The sequence below is a fragment of the Carettochelys insculpta genome, chromosome 1 (genome assembly GCF_033958435.1).
Source record: "Carettochelys insculpta isolate YL-2023 chromosome 1, ASM3395843v1, whole genome shotgun sequence".
NCBI classification, from domain to species: domain Eukaryota; kingdom Metazoa; phylum Chordata; order Testudines; family Carettochelyidae; genus Carettochelys; species Carettochelys insculpta.
In genome coordinates, this window is record NC_134137.1 from 131888939 (window position 1) to 131902960 (window position 14022).

General features: G+C 47.5%; 1 protein-coding gene across 1 annotated transcript in view; it reads left to right on the plus strand.

Moving 5' to 3' along the window:
* GABRA5 (gamma-aminobutyric acid type A receptor subunit alpha5) overlaps positions 1-8583 on the plus strand; it is a 98643-nt gene extending 90060 nt beyond the window's left edge. The window contains exons 7-9 of the mRNA XM_074983289.1: positions 3628-3780; positions 5477-5688; positions 8281-8583. Of these exons, the coding sequence (XP_074839390.1) occupies positions 3628-3780; positions 5477-5688; positions 8281-8583 (668 nt within the window). The remainder of the gene's footprint in view (positions 1-3627; positions 3781-5476; positions 5689-8280) is intronic.
* Positions 8584-14022: the final 5439 nt, after the last annotated feature.

Here is a 14022-nt window from a genome sequence, read left to right on the forward strand (position 1 = left end):
GGGCCATCTCTCCGCTAGCCAGGAGCGCTTCAACCAGCGCCTGAACCACGCGCGCCAGGTGGTGGAGCACTCATTTGGCCACCTGAAGGGACGCTGGAGATGTCTCCTGACCCGCCTGGATGCGGGCCCCAACAACATCCCCCTGATTGTGGGTGCCTGCTGCACCCTGCACAATTTGGTGGAGAGCAAGGGGGAGGCCTTTTTCCAGGGCTGGGCTGTGGAGGCCGGCAGGGCCGACGTGCAGCCACCCGCTGCCCCCAGTCGGCAGGTGGACCCTGAAGGGACCCGGGTCCGGGAGGCACTTCGATGATGAGGCCGCAGGGTGAACTCTGCCAGGCCCCCCACTGCCCGCCCCTTCCTCCACCACACTCCCTGCCCCAATGCCCACACCATGGAGCACCCAACCGCACCCCTCTCCCACTTTTCCTGGACAAATGACAGCACGCACTTGTGGCTGAACTTAAACTGCTTTTTCTTTTAGAACTTTTTTTTTAACTATAAATATAAAACAAGAACAAACTATATGCAACATGTGTGGAACCAAAGTAATATGTACAAATAAAACAATAGTAATAAAAAAGTGTGCTCAGTAATAAAAAGAAAACCAGGGAGGGTAAAGGGGAGAACTATTTACATAGGGGGGACAGGGCAAACGGGGGGCACAAAATAATAAGTCCCAACTATATACAAGGGGGGTGGCCATGTCCCGGGCCCCTCGCCCCAAAAGTCTGGCACTGGGCGTGGGCGGCTGGGAGCCCCGCCGCAGCCGCAGCCCTGTCCGGGGCTGGCTGGGGGCGGGCTGGACCGGAAGATATGCCCGGCGAGTCTCAGCTGGCTCCAGGGTTCCCTCGGCGCTCCGGCCCTCGGCGGTGGGTGGTGGGGCGACGGCGGACGGGACGGCGACAGGCGGAGCAGCTGGTGGTGCGGCGGGTGGAGCAGGCACGTCGGGCGCTGCGGCGGACGGCGCGGCATGGGGGGCCAGGTATTCCACCAGGCGGTTGAAAGTCTCCATGTAGGCCCCCCATGCCTCTTGGCGCCAGGCCAGCGCCCGCTCCTGCAGCTGCAGGTGCTGCTCCACGACCTCCAGCTGCCGACGGTGGATGGCCAGCAGCTGGGGGTCCGTCGCCGTCGGCTGGTGGTGGCGCGGGGTCCGCCGTCTAGCCCGCCATGGGGCCAGTCGGTCCTCGGCCGAGGGGCTTGCCTGGAGCGATGGCCCCGGAGGGCTCTCCGGGACCACTGATGCCTCGCCGGCGCTCTCTTCCGGTCCTTCCAATGGTGCAGGTGCGGGACACAGGAGAGGAGGGGGGGAAGAAGAATGGAGACAGGCGTTAGTGTGGGCCCCGAGCCGTGGCCTTTGTCCCCCCAGCCCTGTGCTGCAGGTTCCCCATCCCTGTCCCCGGGAGATGCTGCTGTGATGGATGGGGTTCAGGGGTCCCCCTGCACTGCACCCCGTCCCCTGGTGGGAGCGACTCTCACTTCACTCCGCAGGGTCTGACAGGAGAGGTTTCTTAGGCCACAGATGCCCAGTTTCTCCCAGGAGTGACAGCACCAGCTGTCAGAAGTGACAGTCCTTGCAACCCGTCCTGGGGAGAAGACCCCAAGGGGTGCCCCTCTGGGATGCAGCTTTCCCCCTCCTCAGGCTGGCTGCCTTCCAGCTCTCCCTTCCCCTAGCCTCTACCTGTGGCCCCCGCCCTCCCTCCCCAATTCCAAGCCAGCTCGGCTCCTCCCTCCTCTTTGTTCAGGGCAGAGGTGTCACCTGCCAGCTGTAGCCCCAGGATCATCCTTTGCCCCTGGGAGCTATTCGGCTCTTGTTGCTCATATCTAGCCTGAGTCTCCCTTTTGCACTCCCCCCACTCCATCACATGCTGCTGCTGCTGCTGCTGCTGTTGCTGCTGCTGCTGCTGCGGGGTGTCCCACCCCCTCCTCCCGGGGGCCCCTCGAGGTTCCGCTCCCCCCTGCCCCAGGGATGGGGCATGGCACTGTCATGCGGGGTGGGGGGGCAGGGGCTGATGCACTGCTGTGAGGGACATGGCCCTGCTGTCCTTGGGGCCATGGCCATGTGAGCATGTGGGGGGCCCTGGACACATATCTATTACCCCCCGCCCCTCAAGCCCAGGGGTGTCCACCAGAGGGGGGTACCTACCTGTCGGTCCACTCCCACGGTCCGGAGATCCCCGGGGGGCGGAGGCCCTGCTGCTGCTCCGGGATGGCAGGAGGAGGATCTGCAGCCCGGATTCTGCGGAGGAGGAGCCCCCCTCCTCCTCCTCCTCCTCCTCCTGCCGCGATGTCCCGGGGGTGGGCTCCAGGGGGGGCCCCCAGGGTGCGGGGCTTACCTCCGGGGTGGACTCCGGCTGCAGGGCCTGCTGGGGCTCGTCGGCCGAAGTATCAAGGGTGGCCAGAGGGGATGAGGTGTGCCGGGGGCCCAGGATGTCCCTGAGCTCCCTGTAAAAGGGGCAAGTGACGGGGGCGGCCCCAGATCGGCCGGCCGCATCCCGGGCCCGGGAGTAACCCTGCCGCAGCTCCTTCACCTTACTCCTGACATGATCAGGAGTGCGGGCAGGGTGACCCCGGGCAGCCAGGCCATCGGCCAGCCGAGCGAACGCATTCGCTTTCCGCCTCTTGCTCCCCATTACCTGGAGCACCTCCTCCTCGCTCCAGAGCCCCAGCAGGTCCCTCAGCTCGGCCTCCATCCAGGAGGGGCCCCGCTGCCACTTGCCAGCCTGGCTGCCCGCCTGGCTGGGCTGTGAGCCCTGGCTCCCCTTAGGGGGGGTCCCCTGGGGGCGCTGGGGGGGCTGCCGGGCAGCCATGGCAGGTGCTGGCCCTGTTCTGGGTGGCTGAGAGACGTGCAGGCCGGCCGTGTGTCTGGGCTGCTGCCTGCACGTTCCCTCAGCTTCCTGCACAGGAAGGGAGCGGGAGGGGACCTTTAAGGGGCCGCTCCACGCGGCCACCATTGAGCTGAGGGGCTGGAGAGGGCATCTCTCAACCCCTCAGCTGATGGCCGCCACGGAGGACCCCGCAATTTTGACGTTGCGTGACGTGCAACGACTACATGGTCCCTACTTCGACGTTCAACGTTGAAGTAGGGCGCTATTCCTATCCCCTCATGGGGTTAGCGACTTCGACGTCTCGCCGCCTAACGTCGAAGTTAACTTCGAAATAGCACCCGACGCATGTAGCCGTGACAGGCGCTATTTCGAAGTTAGTGCTGCTACTTCGAAGTAGCATGCACGTATAGACACGGCTCATGACTCAAATATTGGTCAGAGCTACCAGAATTCCTGTCACGAACAGAAATTTCTTCAGTCTTGGGGCATTAAGACATGCCAGGTTCTGAAACTTTTTACTGAAGTTGGAGTAGTTCGTTGTTTTGTATAAAAATGTAGTGTCACTCTGGAAGGCATGAGCATAAACATCAGCAGGATGTATATTCCAAATTGTTTTTTTTTTTTCTTCCTGGATTGCCAGAACTAAGCTTCATGGAAGACCAGACATTTTGGTGCAGTGGAAATGGCTGAGTGTGTTTTTTGAGAAGGTGGTGAAATTTGAGGATTTGGGCACAAAAATCAGCAGGATCAGTTTTGGTCATCATCTGACTTTTCACCCCCCATTGCGTTTTTCTCCTTTTAGGTGAATACACTATTATGACAGCACATTTTCACCTGAAAAGAAAAATTGGTTATTTTGTCATCCAGACATACCTTCCATGTGTTATGACCGTGATCTTATCACAAGTGTCCTTTTGGCTAAACAGAGAGTCTGTCCCTGCTAGAACTGTCTTTGGTGAGTATTTCACTTCTTTATGGTCATTATGAACAGATTGCCTTAATCAAAGGGGTGGCTTTGTGTTAGGAAATATTAATTTATTATGACCTATTTCTGCTCCAGGTAATTTCTGTTTTCCCCTCATTCTGAACTAATTTAAAACTTAGGTCCTCTCCCTATCATGTTTCCAAGTCCTATGTTTCAATTCTGATAAAAATTCCACACGAATTAAATGAGGAGTGGTGAGGGAAGAAGAAATCAAATCTGTGTGTTTTTACTTTTTCAATCAGGTAAAAATAGCAGGTGATTTAGTTCAAAAGAACCTAGTAGGTATTATCATCGTTTATGGGGATGGGGTTAATACACATACTCTAGACACACCAATGAAAAAAAAAACTAATTTATCTTGAAAAGTTTAAGTGTCTCTGTGATTCAAGGTGCTGATCTAGATGAATCATTACAAAGGTTAATTAGTGGCAATTAATTTGTACTGATGATAATTGGGCTATATCATCAGTACAGATTAATCTAATTAACCAGTTATAAACTGTATGCATATTACAGAATATATATAATGCATAAAATCCTTCTGAGATCACTGAATGACTTGAATTATCTCTAGGAAATTGCTTGTAAGAAGCAAGTGAACACCCAAGACTGATGGGGGGAAAGGGATGATCAGAAAAATCGGTCTCGTACAAAAGATATTTTTCCACTGATATCAGGGAGCCAATTCTTGCAACTGTTTATACAGAACTCTCCCCTGACATCAGTTGATCATTTTGCTATAAAAGTAGTGGTATCATATGGCCCAGGACAATTCAGAAAATACCCACCATGAGACTGAAGAGGTAATTCCCCTCTAGAGCACCTTTTAAAATCCAGTGATATCTGTAGAATTCCTGGATTTACAAATGTCACTGATAATAGAATTTATTCTTTGGAGTATAAAGTAGAAGGTGGATTTTCTCTAAATGGATTCTGCAACCATTTTGTCACTAACTTCAGCAGCAGCCAGATGAGATACCTACAAGTATTGGAAAAGTATAACTGAAAATAATTTATGCTGGGTATTTTTATCTCTGAATGGTGAGATAAATATTGAAACCCTGCCTTATTACGACAATTACTGCTAATTAGTTTGGTTTATAAGCTCCTCTATAGGCAGGTGACTTCCAGGTTTCTCTTTACTATCTATGATCATCTGAACTGTTAGGTTCTTCTGCAAAGTTCATGCTGTGTATTGGCTAGAATCCAGAAGAAAAAAAGATTATAGGATTTGCATGGATCTTTACACAAACATTTCACTGCGAGTAATAGGAAGCTCAAAGATTACATTAATGCTTCAGTACAAAAATAGCAGATGTTGAGGCATCTTTCTATATAAACGAGGGCTGCTATAAACACACTGTACAACAAAGTTAATGAATTAAATATATAAGATTGTGGTTTACACCATTAACCTTTGGGAAATAATTTTTAAAATGTTCTTTAAATATGTAGAAATTAAAGATAAACTGAGTACCCCAGAAGTAAAAAATGAATTCCTCAGGGTAGAAACCATGTTTATCCATTGGTAATCAAAGTACCATGGACTTCTAAAATGCTATCAAGAAAGTTATTTCCTTGGGGGTGCTTAGGTACCAGGGACTAAGTCATACAATATTCCAAGTCTCACTCACTAACCTAAACTTATTTTTTTTTCTTTTTAAAGGAGTAACGACAGTCCTTACCATGACAACCTTAAGTATCAGTGCCCGCAACTCTTTGCCAAAAGTGGCCTACGCGACTGCAATGGACTGGTTTATAGCTGTGTGTTATGCCTTTGTATTTTCTGCATTGATTGAATTTGCCACAGTCAATTACTTTACAAAGAGAAGCTGGGCATGGGATGGCAAAAAAGCTTTGGAAGCTGCAAAAATCAAGGTTCTTAATTTATACTCTTTGCCTCACTAGAATAAGATTCAATCACCTTGCACAGCACAAGTAACTGAATGTACAATTTGCAGCTGCTCTACAAAAAAATGTATTTAATTCACATACGTCACACTGTCACTGACTTTCAGACAATAACCTGCTGGGCATGCGGAACCTTTTTTTTAATGCCGATGATGAGGGATAGAATAGGGAACACTGATCTCCACCATGCATGTGAAATGATCTGTGTTTGGAAGCCTGACTTTGAGGGAATTAAATGTATGCTACTGCTTGAGTGGGATCACACTTTTGAGACAAATTCGTTCACTGAAAATTCAAAAGTTGACCAACATTATTCACAAAAGTTATTCTGAATTTGGCAAACAGTTTCAGCTGAAAAAAATCAAATTCCTTTGTTTCTATGTCTTCATCTCAAGCATGGCAATATTTTTACTTGGAAACCATGTTTCATTTCAACATTTGCTTATTTTTTAAAAAAATCAGGTTAAAAATGCCAGACAGTTTTTTCTTTCACTGAGACAGATTCAATCTCTATGGTCCGAACTTTCATAGTCTGCCACCATCAGTGATCCAGGATTCCCCTGGGGGCTCCCAGGCTGGAGCACACATGGAGAAACCCAGGCCCCACACTCAGCAACTCCTCCCTCACACACACACCCTCTGCCAAGAGCATTTGTGGTGCTCAAGCATAAGGAGGGAGAGAGCAAGGGAGCAAGGGGAAGGAGCAAGGACGGGGGATGCTCAGGGGAAGGTCAGTGCAGATGCAGAGCCCCACAGTCAGGGGCTAGCAGTGCAGCCACATAGCCAGCAGCTAGGGCTGGGAGAGCAGCCCAGCAGCTGCAGGACTTAGTGCACTCCCATGGGGCTATGCTCCTGGTCCCCACGCCATGGGACTCAGCAGCCACCCTATGTCATCCACCAAACACACCCTCACGCAGTCCCTACTTGGTCAGTGCTTGCTCCTCTGCTACCACCAGAGCAGTGGCTGCAGTCAGCGGCCACAGTGGGATTGCACTGACCTACCCTGATCTGCCAGATTCCCTGGTTTGGGACCGGTCAGGTCACAAGGGTGCCAGACCAGGGAAGCTTAATCTGTAGTATCTAATGGACTTTTTCACATCAGCCTGAAACTATTTTTTCCCCTCAGTTCAGACACTAAAACAAAAAGTCAATTATAGCTTTAATAGCTCTAATTACTATGGATTTTGTTCACTGAAATTAAGGATTTAAATAAGTATGGTGCACAAAATGACTATAGACAGTCCATTCCTCATATTATTGAAACCAATAGGAAAGGTTGCATTGAGTTAAGTGAATCAGGATCCCATAACAGTCACCATAAATGTGATACAAACAAAAATACACTATGAAATCATGAACATTTGAACTGCAAGGTATCCAGTATTATTACAAATTTAGGCCCTGTGTGCAAACATGAAGACTATTTAATTCTTACTTGCATAATTGTATTCACATGAGTTATCTGATCAACTTCACTGAAACTGCTCCCATGTGAAAGTTGCATATATAAGTATTTTCAGTGTCGGGACTTTACTGAGTACTTTGCTGGCTATTTTTGGTAATAAGGGCTATTTTAATGAGTTTTTATTGAATGTTCTCATAAAGAAACCTCATACTTGCAGTCATTACACCCTACATGAATCCCCTGTGAAATAACTGAATGCCAAGACAAAAGTTTACAAGAGACACTAGGCCTTTTCCCATGTTGTTTCCTCTAGTTGGTGATGTGATGTGAGTCATTTGGTAACTGGATTTTACATTCACTTGTGCAGACCCAGAGTATTGCATAAATTGTAATGCAAGAGATGCCAGGAATCAAGCAATTAGGTTCCAGGGCTCAACCAATATTCTGACTGCCAGGGCAAGCCCGGAAGTGCTGGGGCTAACTGAACTGCTAAGCCTACAAGCACTGGGGCTCAGACCTGGCAAGCTCTAACACAAATTCAGCACTGACTTAGGCAAGGAGTGTATTGATAAAGATTCTGCTAATTTACATGCAAATCTGGGACCTGGTCCTGCAGTCCTTGTTCACCAGTGGTGCCAACAGCTGCATCAGGTCCTGAGACAACATGGGAGGGGCCTGGCTCCGTGCCCAGGAAGGGGCATAGCCAAGAGTGGAAGAGGCAGGGCCAAGAGCAGTCAGCTCTCAGCACCACCCAGACCTCAGTGCTGCCCCTCCTCACATTCCTTCACAGCCACACACAGCTGGGGCAGTGCTACCACAGCACTTCAAAGGGACCTGGAGTTCCGGCTGCTGCCACTGCCAAAGTAGCAGCAAGGGTGGCTGGAGCTTCGGACCCCTTTGAACTGCTGGCCTGGGGCCAACTGACCCTTTTCCCCCACCCGCTGTTGGCAGGCTTGCTGCTCACTGATGTCAGTGGAAGGTTGCTCTCAGCATAGGCTGCAAGATCAGGACATAAAGAGTTTGTGGGGATTTAAAATGGGGGCAACTGATGAACAGTTTGCATGACTGACTACTAAGCCGACCTTTTTGTTTAGTCCCTGAGAACTTCTCACCTGTTGTCTACATTAAATGGCGTTCCCTTATTTGTGTTACAGAGAAAAGAGCGTGAATTACGAGGAAGTAAATCAGTCAATGCTTACAGTGCTGGAAAGACAACCCCTACGCCAAGCATACCAAAGGACTCCACCCCATCAGTCATCTCAGGTTCTGCGACTGTCACAGTGAAGTCTGCTGAAGAAAAACCAGCTGAAAGCAAAAAGACATATAACAGCATCAGTAAGATTGACAAAATGTCCCGAATAGTTTTTCCAGTGTTGTTTGGAACTTTTAACTTAGTCTATTGGGCCACGTATTTGAATAGGGAACCTGTTATTAAAGATACTACTTCTCCAAAATAAACTGAAGGACTCCCAACCCACATGTGAGCCATACTAATAGCAAATGCTACCACGAAGAATATTAAGGCCAGAAGACTTTCTATTCTTGGGCAATATTCTTCAGGAAGTTTTTGCATGTTTAATAATATGTACAAATAATATTGCCTTGATTGTTTCTACATGTAACCTCAGATGTTTCAGAGACTGTGACATTAACAATGATAGCCAGATCTTTTCAGCAGAACAGAAGAGCAGGCACTGAATATGGCTTCTGTGCTGCGTGGTATCTTGCAGCGGTAGTTTATAAATAAAATGAGTTATATTTTTAACTGTTCAAGTGTATTACATATCTTATGGTTTTATATGTCCAATGTATGGTCATATTTACCTAGGCATAACCTGTATTTTACAGAAATTCTGCATTATTGTCATCTGATAGAGTACTGTGGAATAATGCAGGTTGTAAATATCATAGTTTTCATATAGGGTCCCATTCTACCACCTTTACTCTCTCCAAATAGCACCCCACTCCCCAAAGTAGCAGCAGTGGCAACCTGAGCTCCTAGCCCCTTCGAAACACTGCGGCAGTGCAGTGCACATAGCTCTGAGGGAGTCTTGGTCATGCCCCTTCCGGGGGGAGGCGAGATGGGCCCACCTCCTACCTTGTGCCCAGGCCTGCGGTGGGTGTCGGCCCTGTTGCTTCTTCCACAGATAATCCCTTCACTCCAGATTCTCAGCAAGTGGAGATTGATACAGTACCTAGTCCTCAATGGATCTTTGCTGATTTACACCACCTGAGACTCTGGGGCGCAATTTTTGTGGGACTGCTTGTGGGGCAAGGTGCTACTCAGGTTGTAGAATCTTATCCTTGGGATAGAGAGTCAGTTTTTTCACTCTCCAACTACTGTTTTCTGTGGTATTTCTAATTGTTTATTGCAGATGTTAGGCATGCATTGCACGATATTATCTTAAAATAGCTAAGAACATATCGTGCAGATAAAAGATTAATGTCCTTAATATGCACTTACATTTGGGGTAACATAATCAGAATTTGGACAGCATCTTCCATCGAAGATAATGTATGAACAGATGCCTCCGAAATAAAGATTATTTCTTATTCCCAATAACAAGAAAAACATAACAGCCAACACAAAGAGTGAGAAAAAAAAGCTACATATGGTGACTGTGAGGGCTTTCAGAGACAAAGCAGGCAATTTGGTCTGTGCCAGAAACTTTTTTATAACTTCCTTGCTGTTGCCAGTGTGCTTTGCTTCAACAGTGAATGAGAAAGTGTAATTTGAGTTTTCAACTTTTTTCTTAAAAGTCTGGCATGACTGCTCCATTGCTCCAGTAGCTTTTGTAATTTAATCTTAATGTTTAAATAAAAAAAAAAGATCATTCAGTACTTGGTTGCAAAATGTCATCCATGTCTGACTTATTGGTTTGAGAAAACTGTCTTATATTGAATTTTCCAGTTGAAGCCAAATAAGGCCTTAACCCAACAAACACACACAAGTCAGGTCACCTCCCAGGCATGGTGTTCAATATGTAAATATAGTTACTCAGGATGTGTCAATATTTGCATTATCAGTCCCAGAGTCCACTCTGAATCTATGCATTTGGGGGAACCTGTGCCCAATAGGTACTGCAGGCCGCTCACCCTTTCCTATCACTATTGGACAAGTCCTTTCCAAAGATTCTGCTCCATCAAGAGGTAAGAGACAGGCCAATGGCTGAAGAAGTGTGTGTGCGGGGCGGGGGTGTTCTCTGGCTTCTTCCTCCTGTCTCCTCCATTTCAACTTCCTGAAAACTTTAGAAAGGAAGCAGCACATTATCAGTGAAAGGTGTAATAAATGTTGCTGCTCTCCCATCCATGTTGGAGGAGAATCTCTTGAGAGATATTCCAGTGGCAGCTACAAGAACGGTGCTCTCCCTAGGTCAGCAAATGCCAGCAGAGCCAAAGTGCTGAGTGGAAGCTATCAGAAAAAAACAGTAGTGAAGAAGATAGTCCAGTGGCTAGGGTGTTTGCCCGGAAGACCAAGATTCAATGTCCCTATTCTGCTGTGTATTCTGCAGTACCTTAATTGGAAAGATAAGATCGTTTCTGTGGCTGGCCCTTGTGTCCTACATATGCCATGCATTTAAAGGATCCCTGACATAAGGTGTGTCCTCTTTCTTTCAACGCATGGATGCAAGCAGAGGGGAGGGGAGAGGTGGAATTGCCCCAATTCTTACTCCTCCATATTTCTGTCAGTGTGGTCTCATGCAGTCTCTCCTCTAGTGTCCAACATTTCTCATGGGGTTGCTCCACTACATCTTTGCTCAGAGGGAATGGAAGATTGATTAGGCTATTCAGTGAGTGGAAACTACAGTGGTTCCTCTTCTTTATGTGGGTTACTCCTGAGCAGGAGTAAGTGGAGTCCAAAGAGGTCATTTCATTTTGGTTTGTTAAATTGTATGTTATAAAAAGAGTCCCTGATTGATATTTTGGTAAAAAATAATGATTTTTAAATCATGCTGTCCTGAACTGCTCACAATTGCTCACCTATACTTTAGGGGTTTCATACCTGAATTCAGTGCAAATACCTACTTCTCCGAGTACATTTCCTCAGATGTGTAGTCTCCTTGAACTTGAACTTGATGGAACTAATAACATGCATGTCCTTGCTCAATTGATCAAATACTTGCAAGACTCATCGCCTTGTCTGGTTTCTTGATAGTACAGCTTTTTTCAGATGTTTGATATGTAAATGCTACACATGGGTGGGGGTGGGTTACATTCCCCTCCCCTCTCTGTGCTTTAAAGAGGATCTACTTCTAGAGAAAGGAAAGCAGCATTTAGTGTTAGAATGCTGGAGAGAGTGGGGGAGGAGATATCTTTGGCCCAGAGGACAAAATCTTGTAAATTGAAAAATGAACACACACAAGGACAAAATCAGTAATAGCCCCACCACAGCAGAAAGAGGAATTAAAAGGAACTGCTCAGAGTCATGTTTAATCTCTAGCGACTAAACAAAAAATACAAACAAATTGTGTAAGGTTTGTGGATGCTGCTAAGCCATTTGTTTCAATCAGGTGAAAGTTTAAAGAATTACAAGAATCCCCAGATGGATTTGTGCATATTGGATAGAGCAATGACAGGTGAAACTTACACTTTGGGCAGCTTTAAGATAACACACTTTGGGGGAAAAAAAGATCAAACTTTTCATATATGTGGCTTGGCTGTGCCGGAGGCGTGGTCCACAGGCTAGAACACAAGCTAGGTGCTCACAAGAGTGGGGTGCTGTTGCTTCATCTTCCCTGAACAGCTTTCATCACAGAGATCCCCAGATTGTGGGGTGCACTGCCCTCTGGGGTGCATGGAGTAATGTTTGGGGAAACGCAACAGGCCCCAGGTCAGCCTGACAAAGGAGCATCACCCAGCTCAACTCCAGCCCTTTCCCAGCACAGGACCTGACTGCAGCCTGGCTATGGCTCCACACCCAGTCTCACCCTGGTCCGAGTCCAAGTCTTAGCCTTGGACACACCCCTTCCCCACCCCCAGCCTCGACCAATGGTTGTAGCACCATTTCTGGTCTTGACTGTCAAAATGACCAGAGCAGCAGCCCTTTACCCCCTCCGTGTCTGCCTGAGGGGCCTCAGCCCCACCTTGGGCAGTGAGAAAACAGGAGCAAGGGGGGGAAGTGCCCCTGAAAAGGGTGTGGACCATTCCTCTGTTATCTCCGAACAAGTCTCTCTATGCCTCAGGTTCCTGTCTGTGAAATGGAAACAACGGAGGCCCAAAATAGGGCCACAGAAGGCAATGAGTGTAGTTAAATGTGGAAGGAAGAGGGCAAGTGGTGGAATAAAAATACTCATTATTTCTTTTGGTCCTGATCCAAAATCCAGTAGTGGAGAGACTCACGTAAATGTTCATTGGTGTTGGATCAGGCCTCTCTTTTCTCTATTACAGAAATAAGGAGATGTGTGCGTGCAATCGGCTGAGAATGATGGGTGGGTAATACAACATTAGGAAGTTACATTTGAGTTCTGGAATTCATTACCACAGAAGGCCATTCTGTTAACCAGGGAGGAATTTTGAAAGGGTTTGCTGATCTGATGATAAGGTATGGCCCTTGTAGCACTACACGTGGACTGAACTTGCTTCAGGTTGCAAGGTAATCATTTGGGCTTACCAGGAAGGGATTTTTCTTCAGCCCAGACCCCCAGAGTACAGTTGAGATGAGCTAGAGGGGTTCCTGCTTTCTTCTGTAGCATCTGTTTAGGCTGCTACAAAGGAACAATAAATGATCAACACACGTGTGTATTTTAATGCAATAGAAGAACTTTCTGGGATTTGCAGCATAGTTATTATTTGTAATACAATAACAATTCCCAGAGGCATCAGTCAGGACCTGGGCCCCATTGAGCTCCTTGTTGATTACTATGTCTGCACCAAGAGGGTTTTGCCAGTGTATACACCAGTAAAACACTCCTAATGTAGACATGTTCTACTGGCATGAAACTGCTTTTGCTTATATAGCTTATTCTAATTCAGGCAACAAAACCAGTTACACAGGCAAAGCTGCTTTTATGCTTTTACACTGGGGCTTTGGCTGGCACAGCTATGCTGCTAAAAATCCCACCCAGAACCACCATAGCTATGCCCACTAAACTTTAAAGGGTATTTATGTCTGTAGATGGAGTCTCTGCATCAAGGAGTTTAGAATTTAATTTGGGACAATATAAGGAATAAACCATGGGATGGGAGTGGGTAGGATGGACAAGGATATCTGCCTTGTGCATTGTAAAGGACTGGGGACTCTTCATCACTGCTTACTTCAGCATTTCTTAGGTGACACTACATGGATGGATTCTGATGGAGTAATGGGAGTGAAGTAAGGCAGTAATTAGTTACAGGGACAAGCTGCATTCGTAGGCAGGCACTGGGCCTTTTTCTGTAGGACGTACATGACACCAGAGGAGCATCTGTGTAAGATTTCTGTATAGTTAGGGTTGATCCAGCTTGAAGCAGGGGGCTGGACTCGATGACCTCCTGAGGTCCCTTCCAGCCCCAGGCTTCCATGATTCTATCATTCTAAGACAAAAGGAGGTGCCTCTGCTTTATTGGCAGGAAAACAGAGGAGGCAGTTTCAACATTATTTTGGGGGGATGGGTGGGTGATGCCCAGCTATTTAAATCCCCTCCAGACATTAGAGCCATAAGGAAAGTGAGGTAATAGCTTTTACTGGACCAGCCACTCACTGCTGGTGGGCAAGACCAGTGTTCCAGTTACACAGAGTTCTTCGTCAGGCCTTCTTCAGTCACCAGCATGCCACCCTGAGAGCCAAGATGGAACAAAAGGAAGCTGTGCTAACTCCTCACACTAACAAAGGGTCATTACACATTCCACGTTTGCATTAGGGGCCAAGGAACCAGTGTGGTTTGCTTACAGTTTTTTTTTTCCCTCCAAGATCGACC